General features: G+C 36.3%; 1 protein-coding gene across 1 annotated transcript; it reads right to left on the bottom strand.

Moving 5' to 3' along the window:
- On the bottom strand, positions 1 to 2,636 carry LOC137834986 (nuclear transcription factor Y subunit C-2). Its single transcript, XM_068643271.1, has 2 exons — positions 2,480 to 2,636; positions 1 to 1,122 (listed from the first exon to the last, which is right to left on the bottom strand). Exon 2 carries the CDS (start codon positions 1,070 to 1,072, stop codon positions 266 to 268), a length of 807 nt encoding a protein of 268 aa, XP_068499372.1. The 5' UTR covers positions 1,073 to 1,122; positions 2,480 to 2,636; the 3' UTR covers positions 1 to 265.
- Between the last annotated feature and the right edge of the window lie 11,502 nt (positions 2,637 to 14,138).

Raw genomic sequence — 14,138 nt, 5'->3', positions numbered from 1 at the left:
TTTGGGTCAAGAGTAGAGACTCACTTCAATTCAACAGATTCAGGTACAAACAAACTATTTTTAACATTTGACTCCCTAAAACTAAATCAACCATCACACCAATCATGAAGAGATCTCATACAATCACAAATGAGTGCAAAAATCCTCAAACAATCTGTTGCCTTCTTAAATGCATAACACTAAAGTAGTGCTGAAAGGCATTAAGTAAATTTGTAATCAAAAGATGCATGGTACTTTCCAAACCTAATTGAATTGCACATAATAATCATGAATCTGTTTGTTGTTGGGGTGAATGCTGTGGCTGGGGTTGTGTATGGGGCCATGGCATGAAAGCCATGGGAGGTCGAGGCTGCTGTGTAGAATATAGTGCTGCTTGATCAACTGGCTTCCCCATGATCATCCCAGGAGGTCCCACAGGATGCTGTGGAGGGACATAGTAATAGGGAATATCAGCAGGTGAACCCACTAATGGAATAGTAGCCTTGGTTATTCCAAGTCCTTCCTCTTTCAATTCATCTCTTGGAATAATATCAACCAAGAAATCAAAAACATCATTTCTTGAAATAGCAGCTGCTATATCATTCTTCTGTAAGGTTCTCCTCTTGTTCTCTTCTGTGTGAATCCAAGAACGTAATGTCAACTCTAGTATGAACATTTCACATGCTTTTGCAAATATGACTGGAGCTTCTGCTGAAATCATTCGGACATCTTCATCAGCTTTCATTATCTTTTTTATTCGAGCAAGAGGGAGACTGTGGTTTTTAAAGTCAATTGTTTGCTCGATTTCTTGCATTTGATCTGACCAGAACATTTGCAGCTGCTGTTGTTGGTGCTGCTGCTGTTGATGGTGAAAATGCTGTGCTTGCTGGTAAGCAAGTTGGTGAGCAGAACTAGAGAAGGCACCAGGAGCCTGTGTTTGAGAAGGCACAGCTACAGCAGGTGTGCCGGCAGCCACCATGGGAGCAGTCTGGTAGTGAGAATAGGCCATTTGGCTAGCACCTGCAGCAACTCCCATCACATGCTGCTGCTGTTGTTGCTGCTGCCGCTGTGGAGTCACTTCTGATTTATCCATGATGATTTGCTGCTTTAAGATTTTACCTTCAAACAACCCCCTCTATAGTTCTATAATAAAAATAAAACAGAAAACCTCATCATATGATATTAAATTGCAAGGATACAGGATTTATACAGAGGTCTAACTAATCATTAAAACAGTAGATTATTTTAGAATGCAAAAAATAGTCTGAGATCAAACCTTTATTGATTCAATATTACACAGAGTTACACAAAACCATACCAGTATTAAGTGAAAACAGAAGAGCAGTACAAAGTCGGAATTTTTTTATTTAAATCATTGACTACTGATGGTTAATAAAAACAAATTGTTCAAACACTAAGTTGTAGCACGACACATGTCTAGTATAAAAATATGGAGATCAACATAGAGGCATATCATAATTAGCAGGTTTACCTCTATCATCAGGTTTGTAAACAATTCAATCATATTTACATGAAGAACATAGGTACTTGTTAAACACATAATTTATGAAACAACCACAATACTACAAATAAACAACATGCCTACAGGTTCCTATAACTTAGCAGGTAAGTTGAATCTTAGGCCAAAAATCTAATACTATACCTTTAACATTTAGCAAGCTATACAAAGGATTAAAAGCATGGCATTCATAACCCACAACAAAAAGAAAAATGAGTGCTTCACGAAAAGATCCAAGTATCCAACCTTAGAAGGCCTATTAATAATAAATACCTACACCATTTGTTATCAATCAACAAAGCTAACATTGATGGACCTATGAAAGAGCAAACCAAACAAGTACAAATTGTCTTCGACAGAATCCAAGTCCGAAAACAACAGGAACAGAAATTGAACACTTCAAGACCGAAGACATAATAGGTCAATACTACAAACTGAAAGTGAAACGAAAAGCAGGATGTAAAAGCCAGCTCTGTTGTAAAACCATCAAAACCTCCCCGAAGTATTTTATACCCCTTATCTAGCAGGTTTTCAAAACAAATTGCTATAAACAATCCAAAACTGAAATCAAACAAGTTTCCTCATTTCCTTTCCTCCAATAAAACACAAATTTTAATTCATGCAAGACAATAAACCCTCTAATGCATGCAGAGAATGTAATCGTAATAATCGTTGATTCCCAACAAAGCTCAGACCCTGAAATTCTTGTACTTCTAAAAATGAAGACAAAAACTCATCGAAAACAATTTTTTTTCAAACAAAACTATGAAAGTCAACACAATGTTAAACTCAGCTCCATAACGATCCAAACAAACCCAGATAATCAAAATAATAATTTGAAACGCCCGAGACACAAAATTGACACTTAATAACAAACAGAAATGAGAAAAAGAAAAACAGAAAAATGAATGAATTTTCACTTTCTCAGAGTTTGACGAAAAGCAGACAAGGAAAAGAAGGGGAATCGCGGGAGAAAATTACCCATAAAAATTGGGCGAGGGTTTGGTTTGGACGGTGGGGTCAATGGTGGAGAAAACCCTAAGCGAGAGAGTAAGAAAGGGTAAAGAGAGAAGAGTGAAGTTTGGTTTTGAATATAAGGAGAAAGACAAGACAGTGTAGTTGAAGAGTGTAAACGTTCGAAATCGAAGTTTGTGTGTGGAGGTTCTAGAGAGAGAAAGTGCGCTTGTAGGAGCATCAATCTGATATCGACACGTGTCGAGGGACGAAAGTTCTGACATTCGAAGGGGAGTGTTGAGAGACACGTGGCGGAAAAGTAATGGCTGTCACACCGTTTGTGAGAACGACTGCGACGTTTCCTGGTGTCGACAGCGCATGCGCGTCAGGGGTGGTTTGGGAATACCGGAAAAAGTAAAGGGTTTTATGGGAACACGCCCCCATAGTGGGAATGACAAATGAGTGGGAAGGAGTGAACTTATTTTATCTTTTAGCTTTATTATTATATCCATTTCCTGAATTTTGTAAAAAATATATCTTTGCCAAAAAGAAATTACATAACTTCAAAATTACCCAATTAAATTTATTTAGAAGGAAATTACACATAAATCTCACAACTCCACCTTCATAAATCTTTTAATTTCAGTATTATACTCCAAGTGCAAGTTTTTTCTTTTTAATTTTCAAATTATATTTAAAAAAATTAAATTTAATTCAACATTACAAAATCGATTTATAAGATGAAATTTTACTAATTATATGTAGTTTTTATTTTTAATTGATTTAAAACTTTTAACACAATCTTTTACCTTAAAACCTGATAACTAACTTATATATTAAAGAGTAAATTTTAAATATAATTAAATTTAAATTTATTCTCAATTATATATTATAAAATATTATTTATATATAATATCTACATTATAGATTTTTCTAATCGATATATAATATCACATTCTAAACCTAAAAAATATATTATAAATTTTATAGTTTTAAAAATATTTTAAAATTTTAAAGTTTGAAATGTATTATACATTCCATACTAATATAAATATAATTTTGTCATTCAAATTTTAAAATTTAAAATATTTTTTCGAAAAAGAAATACCTACATAATTCAGAATACAAGTTTCATTGAATAAGATAAGACACAAGAAAAGAAAAGTCAAAGTTATCGTTTTAAGCATTGGAAGAAATCTCCTATAAATCTTTTCCAACATTATTAACCAAATAGAGTCGTCCACTATTCACATTTATAAATGATTTCTGGGAAATTGAATTCCATCTACCATTTTGACAATGGTATCCACAGGACAAAGAATTGGAATTTGGTTTTGTAAGAATTGAATTTTAATTTGATTTTTTTTTCACAAAATTTTAAAACATTAAATAAATAAATAATTTTTTATGTTAAGATTTATTTTTTAAAATAATATGAATATTAAAAATAAATTAAAAGTGTTTATAAAATGTTAATTGATATTATGTTAATTAATTTTAAATATAAATTATTATCTCTCGTTGATATAATATATTTTTAATATAAATTGTTATTAAAAAATTTAATGAAAATAAATGAAGGGGAAAAACTACATTACGTTATACTGTAACTATTCATCATTAAAAATTAAAATGAAAGTATTTTAATATTTAACAGATCATTAGGTGGTATAAAATTGTTAAAAACATCTAAAATAATAGTTTTAAACATTATTAACTATAGTTGAACGGTTTATTAAATAACTATATAGCACTACATCCCGTTTACAACCGTATACGTGGATTTTTTTATTTTTTTTTTAGGTTCACTTTATTTAAAAACGGAAAAACTATATGTTAACACTCTAAGTTGTATATAATTTTGGATGTAATGGTTTTAATATATATATATATATATATATATATATATTAAAATAATTGTAATTAAATAATATAAAAAAAATAAGTTATTATATGTTCACAATTTCTCTTTCACACCTCACAACTGAATGAATATTATTTTATTACAAAACGATATTTTATTAGAAAATACAATTGTAATACATAAGTAATTTATAAAAAATGTGTGGTGTTAAAATAGTATTTTTTTTAAAGTTATTACAATAATAATATTGTTGGTGTTTTCGAACGGAGTTGGGATTAAGAGAACAATTTGAACTACTTCTCGGTCGGTCGATCTGCACCTCACTCTCTTTTCTCGGCTAAACTATTACACTTGCTCTACCACTCCTCCTCCTCACTAGCTCCGGATTCGGATGGTACCTGCAAAAGGTACTTCGATGCTCAAGTCAGACTTCAGTACTCGACACTCAATATTTAAGATTAGATCATTGCGTCCCAGATCCTTTGGGATCCGTGCTAATTTATTCAATTATTGTGGGTCCATTGTGGTTAATGGGTCTAATGAAAGGAGATTAACAAACGATGGATCATTAAACAACCTTGTTGTTGGTCATGTTGGTCGGTCTTGACCGGATGTCGAGTCAAGGTCTCGATCGTGTTGACCGTACCGGTACACTTGTCCTCAGGCTCGAGGATGGTTAATCCGAAGAGTCGTTATCTGGGGTCGTTGTGACGGTTGATCTTCCTGAGGTGAGACGTGACATTGGCGGCGCCGAACGCGTGACGTGACCCGTAATGATGATTTAGGTTTTTTGGCACCATTCATTGTGGACAATTGGATCGAGGGAGATCCAACGGTTGAGATTATAGTGACATTTTGTCTTTCGATCTCTTCAAAGGTTATAAATAGTGGTCCCCACTGTTCCGCCTCAATGCTCTCTTGCTCCGACACCTGAAACCGAGACATATTGGCGAGGTGTTTTCCCTTCATTCTGAAAGGTTAGTTATGTCTTCCTTTGGCTCTTCGTCTTCTTCATCTTCTTCTTCGTCCTCCCTGATGGAGTTGTGCCTTCATCCGAATTGCAATTTCTTGGAGGAGTGGCAAAAGCTTCAATGGATGAGAATGAGCAAGGAACTCACGTAGAGTTGTGGACTCCTTGAAGGTGCATGTTAGGTGTGGAGAGTGAGTGGTGAGGCCATCTCACTTGACAAGGTGAAGAATGAAGATTAAAATGTCTATCCTAGAGAGGTAGGTGACAAGGAGCAAAATTGGCAAAATTTTGGCAGCAATTTGCTCTAGAATAATCTTGCCATTTCATGAGCCAAACACCTACTTTTATAGCAATGGAGGACTGGAATTTGAAGAGTCAAATACAAATGAAATGAAAGTTAAATTCAAATGAAAAGCTTTTGAAATTGGCGCCTAAAAGAGAAGCACATGGGAGGTGTGATTAGCGTTTTTTATTCCCTCCTCCATGAGCCTTCTCATGACCGGCCTAAATTAAATTAGGTGTTTTAGAAACCCTAATTTAACCTAGGTTGGTAATTAGGTGCCAAAATTATCTCTAAGAAAAATTACAAGTAAAATTCCTAATATAATTTTAACACGAAAATAAATTCTACTATACATTAGAGTTATGGCATTTTAAACATGTACAAGAAGGTTTCCCTGTCATCAGTAGCAGTATTCCAATCTTCTTGATTCTTCTTGATCATGGCTCTAGTGGTAGGCCTGGATCTTCTCTTTGTTGGGCTTGCACTTGGGCTTGTCCTTGGGTCTCTTCCATCATTCCCCGTCTTCTTTTTCTTCTTCTGACTCTTCCATGATCGAGCTTTTGTTGGTTGGGGCAATTCATACATTGCCCCCTGTGGAGACCTATGTAAGGGTCAACAATCCGGAGGATGCTGCCGACCGAGCAGAACCTGTCAAAGAGTCATCCCATTGTTCGAGACTTGATTGGGTTGATCCCAATGTGATCGAGATTATCTTTGTCTATAGGGACTCGTCTTCCATTGACTCCTTTATGGATAACCATAATCTATTAAAGCCATATGGTGCTGACAACATCTTGGCCATTGATTACTGTCGTCCAATCAACACCATTTGTATGGGTCAGGCATCCTCGAATGGTCCTTTTTTCTTCGTTTACTCTTGTCTTTTTTCAGACCTTCATGTCGCCCTGACTTTTGATGACTTAACAATGGGTGCCCTTCGAGCACTTAACGTTGCTCCTTCACAACTCCACCCAAACACATGGGCCTCCCTCCAAGCCTTTCGGCACATGTGTGATATGCTCTATCATCGTCCAACTTCTTCCACATTTCTCCATTACTATACGTCTCACCCGACTGAGCCGTTTAGCTGGTTGTCCCTTATCAGCCGGTGGGGTAACATACTCTTCGCCCCTTTCACCTCCACATACAAAAATTTCAAGGGAAAATTCTTCAAAATATTCATTGAGCCCAAGGGTAGGGAGATATTTTTTTACGAGCTTAGACGATCCAAATTCCTCTTGTATTGGACCAAGGCCAGTGCCGAGGATTGGGAGGTCTATGCTTTGTTTGATAGCCTCCCGAGAAAGCTTCCTACCTGAAAGATCCTGTCTGTGTATAATTCATCCCAGAGGTGGACTGATTTCTAGGGTATGCTCTTTTTATTTGTCGCTTTAATCCTCTATCGACATACACTGTTAACTAATGCATCCTTTTTTGTTGTAGATAACATGGTGAGATAGGCTCCTTAGGCAGTTGACATTTTAACTATTTTTTGTAATAAGTCATCTGACATGGCTAAAGGAAGCCTAAAGACAGTTGTTGTTGGCAACCCTTCCACTTCCGGGGTCGGGCCCTCCACTGCCCCTAAAGAGAAGAAAAGGAAGAGAAGGGACAATGCCACCACCACCTGGTCACCGAGTGGCACTCCACGACAACCCCTCCCATCTTTCTCCTATCCAGCTCGAGATCCCCTCGTCGATAAGGGCCCCTCCAACCGAAGCGATTGGCGATCACCCTTTGGCACTCCTTAGGGGAGACTCCAAGTTTTCGAGGGGCGTCCGGATCGGGCTGACGCCGACCAAGGAGAATCTCCTCTCCTCAGTTCTTGAAGATGAACTCCTCTTTGCCTCCATAGAGTTACACTGTCGAGGAGTTGTGCTGACACGGATAGCCGCTGATACTCGCAACCGAAAGGTTGACGAGATATCTAGGCTAGAGCACGAGCTAGTTGAAGCCATGACTTCCTTGAAGTCGTTTCTAGAAGCAGTGTTGGCTTATGAGTCGAGTGTAGTTCGAGCTGAGGCTGAACTTGAATTGAGTAATGCTCGGTGCGCCAAGGCAATGGTTCGGGAGGAAGTCGAAAGAAAGAAAGTGGCTGACCTGGAGAAGGCCATGGAGGCACTATGGTTGGAGAACTCGACCTTGGAAGCCAAGAAGGTGTTAGTGGAGGATGAGTTCCTTACTCAGCAAGGGAACATCGTTCTGATGTTGGGCAAGACCTTCAACCAGGTCGTCTGACAGGCTCACTTACTGTATGGGGTCCACCTGCCAAGGGTGACTTTGACATCAACAAAGACATTCATGAGGGTCAGATGGTGACCTTTGCTGAACTGGTCGAGCTTCGGGCATTAACGTCGGGGGTTGCGAATGAAGACGAAGACGAAGACCGCTAAGTTTAGTCTCTAGTGCTTTTTCCCCCAGGGTCGGGATGTGGCCTCCTTTTTTGTTCCTCTAGAACCGGGGTGTGGCCTCCACCTTCTTTTTTCAATCAATATATCGGTTGTTTCTTTCTTATTCCAGTTTAAGATAAGACAAGATATAATTAAGTTTAATTGCCAACCGGTCAAACCAATCATAAATAAGATCTATTTTGCTTAAGTTGTTGGTCATGTCAGACAGTAAGACCGATCGGGTTGAGTGTGATTTACTGATGAATTGACTGTTGTGGTTGTTTAATTTTTATTTTATGTTACGTCATAAAAGAGCATGAAGATGATTAAGGCATGTGTTAGTTAGGAACCCAGGCTAAATAACCAACCTTTATGTAGTAGAATTCATTTTTTATAACCCTTTTGAGCTAAGAATTATTGTTATTATTGTACCTTATACCTTGGATGATATATTTTCCTACCCATTAGCATGTTTAAGGAAGGAAAACATAGATGCAATACATATAGAAAAAGGAATGGTTGGTGCTACTTGCTTTAGAGTTTAAATAATTCAATTGTTGGAAATAGGAATAATTTATTCCTATTATTTGAAAAAAAAAATCATGTTGAAATCATGAATAAAGTAAAATGAGGAAAATTGTTAAGTCAAAGAAAATGACGATTAGATAACACATATGTACTATAATTGGATTGTAGGTATGTTTTTTTTTTCTTTAAAATGTCCATTTTGTTATCTAAAAAACCAATACTTTTTGGAAGTCCAGTCTCATTATAACCCTACAAAAGACTTTAAGATTCATGTTTCTAATATGATTGTGATATGAAGGTAAAATGAAAAGAAACTATGATTTGTTAAGATTCAGTGAAAGAGAAAAACACTTAGCTCTGAGCATATGAGAAAAAATTCCTTGATGAATTGTCATTTTATTGTTTTAGTTGGATCCTGTAAGTTGATTGTATCTATATTTTGCTATATTTAAAGTTGGAAGCAACATAAGTTCTAATTTAATTAGTTATTTAGTGAATAATGTTGTTTTGATATTTAAATTAAAATATGATTTATTTATATTAATTTACTTTGCTTAAGGACAAGCAAGATTCTAGGTTAAGGGGAGTTGATAAGTGTCATATTTCAGTAATATTTCATATTAAAAGACAAGCACTTATGGATATTTCTTGATAAAATAACTATAATTTAACTCCTAATTTATGAATTTAAACCTTTTTACATGTTTTATGTTTACAATATGAAGAAGAAAGATTTATTACCAAATTTGTGTTAAATTTAGGATTCTACGGGAAATGGAAATGAAAGGGCTAAAATGAACTGATTTATTTTCAAAAGCAGTTAGAGAATTTGTTAAGTGAGGAGACTTAGTCAACCATTCTGGTGCTGAGATAAAACTGAAAAACGTTTAAGCTTGACATGGTACCAGAGGCAAAAAGAATCTATTCATTTACAGATGAACAGATTTATTTTTCAAAACGAAAACAGAGAAAGTTTAACAATTTAAAACTCAGTCGTTTTGAAAAGAAGAAGACTTAGTCAAAATACCTGATGCAAAAAATCAAATTTTTACAAGACTTTAGCCAAGGCATCAGTGAAAAAAATGAATCTGTTTATTTAGAAAAGAACAGATTTATTTTTATGCAATAAACGTGTTTTTGTGTAAAACATGTGAAAAACAGTTTAAGAAAACTTATGCTTGTTTTCTTAACACATGGCCAGTGGTTATGAGGTGAGTTACTCAGCAAAACGCTACTCTTAGACAACCTCTAAGCACTAACTAAGACATACTTAAAGCAAAGCAAAAATACACATGAAATGTACATATAAGACTTCATCAAACACTACATATAGGTCTTCATCAAACACAATCTTGAAGGGGCAGCAACCATCTTCAACAATCTCCCCCTGTTTGATGGAGACAAATCCCCATAGCTAACCTCATAGCATTGTTGCTTTAAGTACCTGCACTGCACCAGATTTTAAACCAGAAAAAAAACAGCAGTATTGCATAGCATAAGACATGGTTTTAAAGTGCAGAATTAACTCCCTGTTTCAGCTAGCTTCACCTAGCATGGTGAGCTATTTTTTTCCCCCTTTGGATTCATCAAACAACATATAAGCATAGGGAATAAAGGGATATAAAGCAGAAACCATAATCATAATAGTTCAGAAACAAAAAAACCAAATTGTTCAGCATTACAGAAACTTGAAAACTGATAAAGAAAGCATTAAAAGCCGAAAACTACTGATCCTTGTAGTAAAGCTCTACAAGTTGTGTCTGAACTCCTTCAATCTGATTATCAAGGTGTTGGAACCTTGCATGAGTAGTCTCAAAGTGTGCCCTTTGTTCTGCAGACATGACATCAAGACGGTACAGCACTTGCCTCTCAAACATAGACATTGGTTCTCCACGGTATTCTGGACTTTGATAGGCAACTATGGCATTTGCAACAACTTCCTCATGTTCAGATTGGGCAGCAGGTGAGTCATCATCCATAGGAATAGCTTCATCCTCATCCTCATGTTCTGCTTGAGTGTCCTTCTCCTTGATAACCACCCACTTGTTTCCAATTTTGTGAAAACCCATTTTGGTGAGAGTTGAAGTATCAATCTCACTTACAGCTTTGATAGGATCATTTCTCTCATTTGTAACATCAACACCAAAGTAATCAATTAATTTGGAAACAAGAATAACATAGGGAAATCTGTAATCAGCCAACCTTTTTGACTTGAGCATGTGTTCATTGACAATGAACACCCAGTTTACCTTAATCTGGTTCATGATGCAATATAGGAGAATGAGATCCTCTTCATGTAAGACAACATGGTTTGTCCCTCTAGGAATCAGTTGCCAAGCTATGATGTATGCAACTAGACGTGGAGTGAGGTTCAAATGCCCTGCATGGAACCTGTTTATACTCTCTGTAGGGTTCCTCATGCAACTCTTATAATATTGCAGCTTGTTGAATTCTGAAATTCCACTGGTATTTCCTTTCCCTACTTTTAGTCCAGCATATTTTATTCCAACCACAGAATTCCACACCTCACTTGTGATCTTCATCTTGGTCCCTTTCACATAAGAGACAACATTCTTCCCATCCAATGTGAGGTTAGTATAAAATACTTAACCAAGTCAGGATAAACATTACCCGTTAATTCCAGCATCTTTTTCAGTTTCTGGTGCTTCAACACAGCCCTTGTTTCTACCAATTTTTCAGATTTCAGCCAGTTGAAATCCAGCACCTTGGGTATGTTGATCTGCTTCCTGCTTGTTTCATGAATGTAGGCATTGATGCCTTCTTCATTTCCAGCGAACCATCCTTCTAACACACCTTGAGAAGTGGTTTGCTTTCCCTTGCTTTTCTGTTTTTGTCTTGAAGACGAAGCCATGTTTGAACCTGAATTCTTTTCTTGATTTCAAATGGTTAGAATAGAAAGAGAATGGCCAATGTGGGTAGCAAGTATTCACACAGATTTATAGCAGAATAAATGGATTGATATGGCAGTTATGAGTGGATATGCATGAAGATATTATGCTCTGAATTTGTGCAGAGAATCTTTGAAAATATGCACCAAATATTTAGAGTCACGATGCATACACTCAAACTCTTATTGAGCACCCAAACCATCAAATCGGTTACATAACCATGACCAAAACCGTCAAAGGTACAGAGGTTAATGCCCACTAAGTCAGTCAAGCAGTCAAAGATCAAAATTTCTCTTTCCTAGTCATCAATGCATATTAGTGCAGAAAATAAACACATTTAATTGCGAATAAACAGATTTAATTTTTTACTGCTATGTACAATTGACACTTATAATACCCAATTCATTAAGCAGAAAATTAAACCTATCTTTAGCTAATGGTTTTGTGAACAAATCAGCAAGTTGTAAATCAGTACCAATGAACTTAATATCACATGTTCCATTAGATATGTGTTCCCTTAGAAAATGATGCCTTATTTCAATGTGTTTGGTTCTTGAATGCATGACAGGATTTTTGGTTAAGTTGATTGCACTTGTATTATCACACAGCAGAGGTATATGGTTAAGTAAGATATCAAAATCATTCAATTGTTGTCTTAGCCATATAGTTTGAGCACTGCAACTCCCTGCTGCAATGTATTCTGCTTCAGCAGTGGAAAGAGCTACACAAGCCTGCTTTTTGCATTGCCATGAAATCAAGCTTGATCCAAGCAAATGACAGGTTCCACTTGTGCTCTTCCTATCAATTTTGCAACCTGCAAAATCTGAATCAGAATATCCAGTTAAGCTTAATGAAATATTACCTGGATACCACAAGCCAACTTCTTTAGTTCCTTGCAAATACTTCAAAATCCTTTTGACAGCATTGTAGTGTGATTCTTTAGGAGCAGATTGAAACCTTGCACACATACACACTGCAAACATTATATCTGGCCTGCTGGCAGTGAGATACAGTAGTGATCCTACGAGTCCTCTGTATTTGGTTTCATCAACAGAAATTCCAGCTTCATCATGATCCAAATGACAGCTTGTTGAGAAGGGTGTGCTGATTGGTTTACACTTGTCCATTTCAAATTTCTTCAGCAAATCCTTGCAATACTTAGTTTGACTTAAGAAAATGCCATCCTTGAGTTGTTTGACCTGCAAGCCTAGAAAATAGTTCAACTCACCCATCATTGACATTTCAAACTCACTCTTCATGACTTTCACGAAAGCTTCACACAATTCTCCATTGTTTGATCCAAAAATGATGTCATCCACATATACTTGGACTAGAATTAAGTCATCTCCTTTCTTCTTAATGAACAAGGTCTTATCTGATGTGCCTCTGTCATAGCCTTGTGAGGTGAGAAAATCACTTAGCCTCTCATACCATTGCCTAGGAGCTTGCTTGAGTCCATAGAGAGCCTTTTGGAGTTTGAACACATATTCTGGATGTTGATGGTCTTCAAAACCTGGTGGTTGTGAGACAAATACTTCTTCATTTATATAGCCATTTAGAAAGGCACTCTTCACGTCCATTTGAAATAGCTTGAACCCTTTGAGGCAGGAAAAGGCAAGCAGCAATCTAACAGCTTCTAACCGAGCCACTGGTGCATATGTCTCATCATAGTCTATTCCTTCTTCTTGATTGTACCCTTTAGCTACAAGCCTAGCCTTGTTTCTGGTGATCACTCCATGCTCATCCATCTTGTTTCTAAATACCCATTTTGTTCCAATTACATTCATCTCTGGTATTCTAGGAACAAGAGTCCAGACCTCATTAAGAGCAAACTGATTCAGTTCCTCTTGCATAGCTAAAATCCAGTTGCTGTCCTTGAGAGCTTCATTCAAATTCTTGGGTTCAACTTGAGATACAAATGCCATTGCTTCACAGAAATTGTTCAAGGATTTTCTAGTTGACACTCCTTTCTCAATGTTCCCAATGACATTATCAAGGGTTAAGTCTCTTGGGGTTTTCCACTCTTTTGGCAAACCTGCAGCTGCAGTAGATTCTTGTATAGCATGTGTATCAGCAGTATCAAAATGAATCGATTCATTTTGATTTAAAACAGATTTAAATTCATTACTGTCAGGTTCATCAGCAGTTTTAGATATATTATGATCAGTTTCATCAAAAACAACATGCATTGATTCTTCTACTATGAGCAACCTTTTATTGAAGACTCTATATGCATGACCATTCAAAGCATAACCAATGTGCACACCTTCATCAGATTTAGCATCAAACTTACCAAGATTTTCTTTGCCATTATTTAGTACAAAGCATTTACACCCAAATACTCTAAGGTGGCTTACACTAGGTTTTCTGCCCTTATACAATTCATATGAGGTTTTCTTAAGAATTGGTCTTATTAAGGTCCTATTTAAGACATAACCTGCAGTATAAACAGCATCAGCCCAAAAATACTTAGGTAGCTTAGATTCATTTAACATAGTTCTAGCTAGTTCCTCTAGTGATCTATTTTTCCTTTCAACTACACCATTTTGTTGGGGTGTCCTAGGGGCTAAAAAGGTTTGAGCTATCCCATGCTTCTCACAGAACCTCTCAAACTTAGCATTTTGAAACTCTCCCCCATGATCACTTCGAATTGATTTAATGCAGCAACCATTTTCATTTTGCAGAATTTTTGCTAATTTCTTAAAGGCAGTGTAAGCATCATGTTTATGTGCAAGAAATAAA

The sequence above is a fragment of the Phaseolus vulgaris genome, chromosome 5 (genome assembly GCF_051622355.1).
Source record: "Phaseolus vulgaris cultivar YP4 chromosome 5, ASM5162235v1, whole genome shotgun sequence".
In the NCBI taxonomy this organism is placed as follows: domain Eukaryota; kingdom Viridiplantae; phylum Streptophyta; class Magnoliopsida; order Fabales; family Fabaceae; genus Phaseolus; species Phaseolus vulgaris.
Note: the sequence above shows the minus strand (reverse complement) of the source record. Positions and strands in the feature narration are given on the sequence as shown.